The 10,181-nt window shown below is 28.4% G+C and overlaps 1 protein-coding gene across 1 annotated transcript; it reads right to left on the bottom strand.

Moving 5' to 3' along the window:
• Positions 1-5,901: 5,901 nt before the first annotated feature.
• On the bottom strand, positions 5,902-7,208 carry LOC108816678 (AT-hook motif nuclear-localized protein 29-like). Its single transcript, XM_018589243.2, has one exon. The coding sequence runs from the start codon at positions 6,850-6,852 to the stop codon at positions 5,965-5,967; it is 888 nt and encodes a 295-aa protein (XP_018444745.1). The 5' UTR covers positions 6,853-7,208; the 3' UTR covers positions 5,902-5,964.
• Between the last annotated feature and the right edge of the window lie 2,973 nt (positions 7,209-10,181).

Here is a 10,181-nt window from a genome sequence, read left to right as displayed (position 1 = left end):
TTGTAAAGTTTTATTTTTATTTTTATAAATTTTAAAATTTTTATTTAATTACAATTTTATTAAAAAAGTTTTAAATTTTTTATAAAAATAAAACTTTGTAAAATGTTTTTAATAAGTTTATTTAACGTTTTTATTAAAAAATTGTAAATTATTTTTATTTTTACAAAGTTTATTTTTATTAAATAAAATTTTAAAAGTTTTATTTTATTTTCCCTTTTTAAAACGTTTTTAATTATTTTTTAAAAAAATTATTTTAGTTTAATGTGTTTAATAAAAACTTTAAACAAACTATATAAAATTTGTAAACTTTATAAAAATAAAATAAAAATTTACAAAAAAATTTTAATAAAAAGTTTAAACAAACTTTATAAAAATACATTAATTTTTTTTATTAAAAATTTTGATAAAATTAAAAAGTTTACAAACATTTTAAACTTTTTATATAAAATACAGCTTTGTTAACTGTCTTTTATTAGGTTGATTTAACGTTTTCTATTTTTAAAAAAATTGTAAATTTTTTTTTATTTTTATTAAGTTTTACAAAGTTTATTTTTATTAAAAAAATTATTTTTATTTTCCATTTTAAAACGTTTTAATTATTATTTTATAAAATTTTATTAACTTAATGTGTTTAATTAGATTAATCAAGGGTTAGTTTTGGGATTATGAAAAAAATTATACTAAAAAGACAACTAAATGATGGTTTTATACTATAGGGACAACCATGCTGAATTTTTGTTCCGTTTTGGCAATTTTCCCAAAAAAAAACAAAATTGTTCCCTGGCTATGGGATGAGACTTTCATATTTTTATTCTATAAAATATTAATTTGATTTTAACGTTGTAAATATTGCACAAACTTGGTATCCACATGTCTCGAGTCAGATTTGTACACTTTCTTCTTGTGTTTGTTCCGTATGAAATAGTTCAAGCTGTATCATAGATTCGTAGCTCTATAGCTCTTTGTTTGATTCAACCATATGATAACTCATATATAAGTTTCCGAACTCTTACTTTTACCAGAACCAACAAGAAAAAAGGTTTCAAATCATAAGGACTTATCTTATATAGTATTACTAGATTCAGACCCGCATATCCGTGCATATAACTTTTCATTTATAAATATAAAAGTTTTATACTATATTTTGTATATAATTATTTTAGATAATATATTACTGTCATTTAAAAAATAAATAAATAGAAAATATATAGTTCTAAATATAAAAATTTAACATATGTCAATAATTTTATTTTTTGTAAAAATTATTGCATAATTCACAAATTTTGATCCTTTTAAAAGGTGAATGATTTTAGGCATTTTAAACGGTAAATGAAATTTTGTTTATTAATTTAAATGAAAGTATTTTTTAAATATATTAGTTTACCAATTTAATATAATTTAATATATAATTCATATATTACTTCTATTTTACTATAATATAGACTATATTTATAAAATTTATAAAATTAAGATATAATTTTATCATATTTTTATAGTAAAAATTTAGTTAAAACTAATTTATAATAATATTATACTACTAATTACGAAATTAATAAGTGCATTAATTAAAAATATTTAATTTTTTAGAAAGATTTTGTTAGATTTTTTCTCAACAGATTTTGTTATTACTAAAACTAAAATTTAAATTTATATTTAAATATATTTTTATTAATATCCTTACAATTATTTAGAAATGTTATACATTAAATAAACTAATGTAATAATAAAAGATGTAACTGAATATATGAATCTAATATGACTATTTTATAGTAGATAAAAATGGTACTTCTCTTTTAATAGAGAAGATGTGAAAAGGATTCTAATTACATGTATATATCACCCCTTCTGTAGATCAATTTTAATGCATTTCATGAAATAAATATAAAATATCCACAAAATATATGCACCAACATGTGAAGTAAGAAAGATAAAATCTACAAAATATAAGAAGAGAAAAATAATTTCCACAAAACTTAGAAAACTCATGTGAGTAATTCTTTGTTTGTTTCCTAGATTGTCGTAGGTACATGCAAGAATACAAAAGATGGATCAGGTTTTGTCCGAGACCAGTTATATCGGACGCTCGTCATGCCTTTCGTCACATAGACTACTATATGTGAAATGTCACCATATTATGGTAGTTCTTGCTGGATATAGAGATAGTTATGTAGATAAACAGATACTACGTCTACAAAACTACAAACATGTTTATGTTGTCATCTATCGTCTGGCGAGTTGTTTGTCGCACCAAGAAGCATCCCAAAGCTCCCCAACACAGCATAACCGAGTTTTACCCTGCCATAGAGTGAGCTTCAGAAAAAAAAGCTCATCTTGATCTGTTCGTGATATAATCTACGGCTTCACGCTCTGACTTGATAAAATGATCAAGACCATAGATCCCATTGTACATCAAGATACCAGTTGTAGGATCGATATAGATAACCTGAGTGTTGGCCCTAGAAAAGACTAGATATATCAGCACCACTCTGAGGTGTCAATAACCACTATAGATAGATGTCTTCTGACCGCCCACTGAAAGAAGACTGAAATTAGCCAACTAAATGATGACAATGCTGACAAAAAAATTGATGACAAACACCTAGAGGAAAAAGAAACTTTCTGTCTTTAGAAAAAAACTGATAAAGAGCCAGATAAAAGTAGAGAAGTGAACATTGGTGTTCCACTAAAGTTAGTAGAAAGGCTGCTCATGATTCAGGATGCAATGCAATTCAAAAGAAAAAACTGTGGTGAATTTGGGATGTTATGATTCAGCCTGTATTCTGTGGGTCGAATTAGGCCTTAAACTCGGCCCATTATATTTTTTTTTATCGTAGTCCGATTGAGGTTGGGCTTTAGAAGCTTTAACTTAATGCTAAAGTTCTTAAAGCCTATTTTACCCAATCAACCTTTTGCATATCTAAAGCTTTGAAAGTTGTAAAATTCCCAAAGCCATAATAACTGATTTTGCACTCAACGTGAGTTGCTTTTCCTAAAGCAACAATTTATGGCTTTTAACATTTCTAAAGCCTACAATTATTATTTAACAGCCAACTTTTAGAAAAAGTTTAAAGTCATAAACAATCACACCCATAGGCATACAATTTGCATTTCTTTAATTGTTTAAAAGCATATAATTTGCATTTATGTTCACTTTTCATTCAGAAACGGTCCTGAACGGAATTTGGAAAATAGACTTTTAAATCCCCAACTATTTGAAATCAACACTTGTAATATCTAACTTTCTCTTGCGTATATTTAATCTTGAAGTTATCATTGACTGCGCAAAATTAACTTTAAAATGTCAAACATTAATTACTAAACAAAAAAATGAATTACAATTAAATAACATATCGATTTGGCTTTCAAAAATCCAAAAATCCTTAAAATCGATGTGAATATTGTTTTTAAAAAAAGGAATCATGTTCTTTATTTTCAGTGTCAAAAGTTTTATATTATCATTAAAATTTTCTTTATATCATTGAAAATTATCCGAACTTAACGAAAATCTCTTCCATTATCTTATATAATTGATTTTAAGAATTTATGTAGTCAAACCGATCATTTTTCTAATTATAATTCATGTAATAATTATTTTTTACTTTTCAAGTCTGATTTTACGTAGTTAACAATAAATTCATGATTAAATCTGCGCAATAGATAATTGAGTATTAAAAGTGCTGATTTCAAATAGTCCAAGATTTAAAAGCTCATTTTCCATGACATAATCATGTGAAACACTGATATAATAAGATCCCCAATTTTGTTTCGAATTAATACATATGAACATAAACCCCAATTTTTTTTTTTTTAAAGTAAACTGATTAATATCTTTACTAAATCGTTTGAAAGAGAGCCGGTTTGTTTATCAGTGTATAAAGAAAAGCACATACTGAACAAAGATTAAGTTCAATTGCATGCAAGGTACATGAGACGATCACATGAAAAATCTTCAATAGATAAAGTCTGTTGTTGCATGTACATAAAAGGTCCCCAACGTGGAATACCGAATACCCTTGAATTCTCAATACTTCAAGCCGTAAAAAGCCAAATATTTATATATTATAGCTCTGTTCTTTCATGAAGCTACGACCAGCGTCAGAGTCAAGAAAATAACACTTGTCAACCATGGCGGACACAAAATCCATGAAACAATGTCAACTTGTTTTTCAGTCTCGCGCAAGCAGCAGAGTGAAATGAACGCTGGAAATTTAACGTCTCTATTTTGTATCTCAGAAATTTTAGTAGTGGCTACTTTAATCTTCGGTTCCGTCAAATTTGGCTCTGTCGTACTGTGTTTTTTTTCTAAAGCTGACGCTGATCGCAGCATTCATGAAAAGAACAGAGCTGATATCATTTACGGGAAAAGGTTGATGATTCAACTCTCATTCTCGTCTTATAATGTAAAGTTGAAATTGACCAGGATATGTAGCCAAGTAGTTTATATTAGTACTGCTAGTGCACAGCACTATCCATGTTTAAACCAGTATATGATATAATGCATGTTATTGACAAAAAAACAAAGTAAAAATTATTCATATTATTACGCAGATAAAAAATTATCTCCATCTTGTTGGAGATATATATATATATATATATATATATATTTCATCATATTTTGAACATTGCATTGGTTATGCAAACTTTTTCCATACATAAAATACCATTCCCTCTGTTTTATAGTAGTTGTCGTTTTACTTTGTGATTTTTTTTCATTACAAGTGTGGTTTATATATTTACAATGCACTTAATTTATATATATATATATATATGTTAATTAGAGGTAAAATCAAAATTTAAATGTTTTTTTCTTAATTTACGTATAAAAATCTTATATAACATATAAAAGAAAACGGATGAAGTATATTTATATTCCTTAAGAAAAATTACATGTTTCAAATTGTCACTAAATATCTTCCCTAGGAACTTGATGTACTCCTCATTTTCACACATCTTGGTACTCAAAACCCATTAGCTGATGTTGCAGAGTTTCCTACTCATCTAAAGGGAAACTGGTGAAACTCAAAGCCAAAAGTTTTTTCTTGTTTTGGTTTTTTGGCAGGTCATGTAATGTTCTTGTGTTTCTACCATTAATCGAATCGTCGTAACCGTCAAAACTATCTCTTATGGTATGTTTCTATCGTTGTAACGGATACATATTTTTTGTAATTATATGTTTATTGGTATAACTGATATTTAATTTTTGTCGTAAATTTCAAGCGTTATTTTTGAAAGATTTGAAGCGGTTATTTTTGGAAGATTTTGAAGCGTTATTTTCATGATTGACCGATAAGATCGAAGAAAGATTCATATTGATTTCATCCTAAAACAAAAAAAAAACTCAGTTGGTTAAAACATATATCATCAAATCAAGTTCCTAAGCACAAACTTGATTTGAAATTTTGAAGGCATTCAATATGCTCAAGGTTGTATAAGGCTCTTTCGTTACATGAAGTTTTGACCAAGATAATCATAAGGTCTCCTGATTACATCTTGAGGATTTTATATTATGGGGTAACTAAATGAATTAAAATGAACAAGAACATGATGGTTGATCAATTAGTTGACTTGTACATATAAAGTAACATACATTTAATGATTAACTTTCATATCTACCCCAAATAGGGGATGGCGCATACTAATATATGCGACAAATATGATGAGTGAACTGATTATATCCATGAAATCGACTTCTCGTACCATTTTTTTTTTTATGAATTCAAGCACATGACAAATAACATATCGGGTTCATCACAGAACCCCGGTGATTAACATAAGAAGAAGAGAATTGTCGATGGAGAAGTACACCTAGAAACGAATCCAAATGTTTATACATATGTATATATTGTGATAAACTAAGTTAAAAAGAAAAAAAAAACAACATGAAAATGTCATTACCATGAAATGATTTTTTAAATTTTAATTGAAATTTTGGTTACAGCTATTTTACGGACATAATTTTCAAATCTAAAATGATGGTCTTGAAGCAGCTCCGGCTCCCCAACCGGAAAACTGATCATAACCACTCATGTTAACTCTTAGCTCTCCCTGAGCGACTCCAGACGGCGGTGTTTCTGAAGTGACTGGCGGTGGAACTCCTCCTCCGACGTCTCCCCCACCTTCACCTCCTTCATCTTCAAGTGGAAGCCTTTCGAAAGTTGCGTTGGAGAAGGATGCAGCCATCAGTACCACTGGACCAGAAGCCACAAGCGGAGCCACCACTCTTCCTCCGATCATCCTACCTTGTTCACCAGCAATAAAGACAGATAAACCACCGCATCCCGGCGGTGCGGGAGGCGGAAGCACCGTACCAGTGATGGAAAGAATCTCAAACCTTCCATGTAAAGTCACAACCCCTCCTCCGGCTCCAGCCCCGGCTCCACCATTGTTCCCATGAGTCGTCACCGGCTGCCGGAGCGTGAGGTTAGCCACCGCGCCGTTACCACTGAGAATGGAGACACCTCTCCCTCTCCGGCGAGTGTAGTTGTTGACGCTCTCAACTATGTCGGCTCCAGATGAGACTTCGAGGACATGAGATCTAAGCACGTTGGGGCTATCTTTTGTCACAATCACCGGTGGCTTCGGCTTGTTCTTAGATCCTGGAGGACGACCACGTGGACGCTTCCCGGAAGTTGAGCCCGAGGTAACCTGATCGGAATCAGGTTGAACCGGATACTTGTTGTTGGAGTCAGATTCATCATCAGACTCAGGCTGATGTTGAGGTTGTGGTTGAGGTTGAGGTTGAGGTTGAGGTTGAGGCTGAGGCTGAGGCTGAAGCTGGTGGTGAAGCTCAGGCCTAAAGAGGTTATGGAAGTATCTAGAAGCTTGACCGGATTGATCGTAACCGCCGTCCATTACCACCGCATGTACTGGTTCTTGTTCTTGTGGTTCAAATATAATGAAGTTGTGAGGGTAGAGATTCCTTCATATAGAGAAACTTTGGTGAGATCCAATAGAGAGGTCAAATTTCAGGGAGTGGGGAGCCAATAGCTTGAGTTGATCGGTTACACAAACCGACAAAAACAGAACAAAGAGACATAAATCAAAAGGGTGCTATTGTGTGTTTAAACCCTAACTCAGCTTTAGGGCAAAAGAGGAGCAGATTCTTCACGCCATACGGAGTCGTATTAAGTGATGTGAAAAGAATTGATAAGCTTCAAACTAATTCACGTGCTGAGAGTGATTGACTCTGCAATACTTCTGTTGAAAGATGAAAGCCAAAAGAAAATAATAGAGTTTACACAACATAAATTAGCTAATAAATTTATATCTAATACGTATAGTGGCATCTAAAAAATAATATACCCATCATATTTTTTTTTGCTAAAAGTATACCCATCATATTAAGAATATAAGAAAATTATTTTTTTAGACCAAAAATATGATAACTATATCCTATTAGATAGTTTTACAAACAAATTTTTTTTTAAAAATATTAAATACTGATGAAATATCTATATTTACGTATTGATATTTTTTCAGTTCTGAAAATGTTTAAATCATAATTTTATATTTTGTTCTAAAAAAATAGATTTGACATTCTATATAGTAGAAAACGTAATCCATTTTTTTCATTGAATCTAATATGTTTAGAATATTTGTTCTACATAAATAAAAGTAATCTAAAAATATTTAGAAAACAAATTCCGCGCTTAACCTATCATTCTAAAATCTGTAGATATCGAAATCTACACATTACCATAAATCTAAAACTTTCAGAATCTATATATTACTGTAAATCTAAAACTAGTAAAAATAGATTTCAAACATATTTATTGTATTCTACACATACATTACATGGAAACGGAAGCAGGTACGTGGAAGCGGAAGAGTATGGAAACGCAGAAACGAGATTTATAAAAAATTAGGAAGCGGGTACGTGTTGGAAGCATATATCTATATATAAGTATATATATTAAAATATAAGATAATATTTTAAATTTAGGACTGAAATTTATATAATTTAGATTTAAAATAAAGCATTTATTCATTTATAATATTTTGAAATATTTCATGTCATAAATTAAGTTTAGAAGAAATTATTATATTAATTATTTTTTACACTTCATAAATAATTTACACAATATATTTGAATATTAGATATACCTTTAATAAAAACTTCAATGCATAAAGATAATTTATAGTATTAGTTTTAATACTTGTATATTTCTATTCACTCATTTTCTTTACTATTAAAATTTTGATTTTATATAAATTAAAACTATAATTTTATATTTTTATTGATTTATGACATTGTGGTCTTTTTAGAAACGGAAGCGTGATTCCAAAATGGAATCGTAAGCTTTCAACGTGTTATTTAAGAGAATATTTTAGAAGCGTTTTGGAAGCAAGATTCCGTAAGCTTTCGCGAGATTTCGATTCCGATTCCGATTCCAAAGCGGGAAGCGGACGTTCGATGAAGCTTCCGTGCAACCCAGTTCTACACTCTATGGATAAAGATAATCAGTTCCAAACATATGGGAAGTAAATATTTTGAAAATATTCAGTTTTTTAAATTTATTAATTAAATCAATTTTACAAAAAAATAAAAATCATTTTTAAAATATAAAATCGATTTTATAAAACAAATAGAAGTCGATTTTTATTAAAAAAATAGAAAGTCATTTTTATAAATAAAAAGTCGATTTATAAAAAATAGAATGGTTACAGATCATTGGATTACAAATACTTCCGGATATTTGATTTTGACTATAGGATGTTATTCTAATGTATTATATTAATTGTGCGTGAGCTAAAAATGCATGTACATATCTAGAAGCATCTGTGTGCATACATTTAATATTTGATATCGAAGAAGCATGTTAGTAGTTTAGACGGAATGTTCATGTGTGAAAGTTTTAGAATATACAAATATTAAAGTAACCCGAGAAGATAATCAACTGGTGATAAGTATTAATCAAGATTAACATAGAAAACCTAATTTATAAAATTAAACAACAACAATAACAAAATACAAAGGGATTTGTACTGTGACATGGACACTTTTGGTGTCTCAAATAGTCCCTTAGACGAAATTGCTTTGTTATAGACATTGATCAGTCAAACACGCTACATATAACTGATGCTTAATGTAATATTTACATTTTTATATTGTATATTTTTTTTTTTTATATATATATATATATATATATATATATATTTTTTTTTTTAATTTTATATTTACTTATTCTAATTTTCTTACTTTTTCAGATAGATGTAATATTATGGAATAACTAAAATATAAAACTATTCATTATTTCAGATATATGTTTAATGTAATATTTCTTAATATTGTAATGTTACCATTTTTTAAAATATTTGGAAATATTTAAAATATAAAACTATACATTATTTCAGATATATGTTTAATATAATGTTTTCATTTTTTATATTTTATATTTACGAAATAATCAAAATGTATAACTATACATTATTTCAGATATATATTTATATAATATTATCATTTTATATTATATATTTACTTATTATGTATTATTTATGTATTTTTTTTCTTAAATAGTAATATTATATTATGGAGAAGCTAAGAGTTGATTTCATTTAATCAGACTGGTTTCTGGTTTGCTCGAGTGAGGAGGGACTTGGGCGTTCGTGGTGGCAAAGAAGAGAAGTTGACGATGCGTGCGTGCCTTCTTGTGAGATGGACTTTAGTTTCTAGAGTAATATTATTAGGCCATTAAGCCAATATATTTATCAAGCCATTAAGCTAATATTTTCGGGGTAATATTTATCTGTAATATTAAAATGTAAAATTATACATGTTTATATAAGTGTTTAATTTAATACTTCTATTTTTTATATTGTAAAAAATGTATAATGCCATGTTGCTTCTTTTCGGAGAAAATATTTTCGTTAATGTGGACGCTCCATTGCTACTTTTTGGTTATGAAGTATAAAAATTACTATGGTTGAATATATAAAAATTCAACCACATGAATATGGTTAATAAACTAGAGTTTAACCCGCACAACCGTGAGAGTATTTTTTTCATTTTGTACACTTTGATATTATCATAATAATTTTTGAATGTATAATTTATATTTTGGTGTTATGTATTGTATAACTATTAACTCTTATTGTTTAAGTTTATTAATATTTATTAATATATAGTGATTATTTTTTTTGCATTTTACCTTTATATTAATTGTTATTACATGTACTATTAA

Source organism: Raphanus sativus, chromosome 7 (assembly GCF_000801105.2).
Source record: "Raphanus sativus cultivar WK10039 chromosome 7, ASM80110v3, whole genome shotgun sequence".
Classification (NCBI taxonomy): domain Eukaryota; kingdom Viridiplantae; phylum Streptophyta; class Magnoliopsida; order Brassicales; family Brassicaceae; genus Raphanus; species Raphanus sativus.
This window is presented reverse-complemented; position numbering and strand designations above follow the sequence as displayed.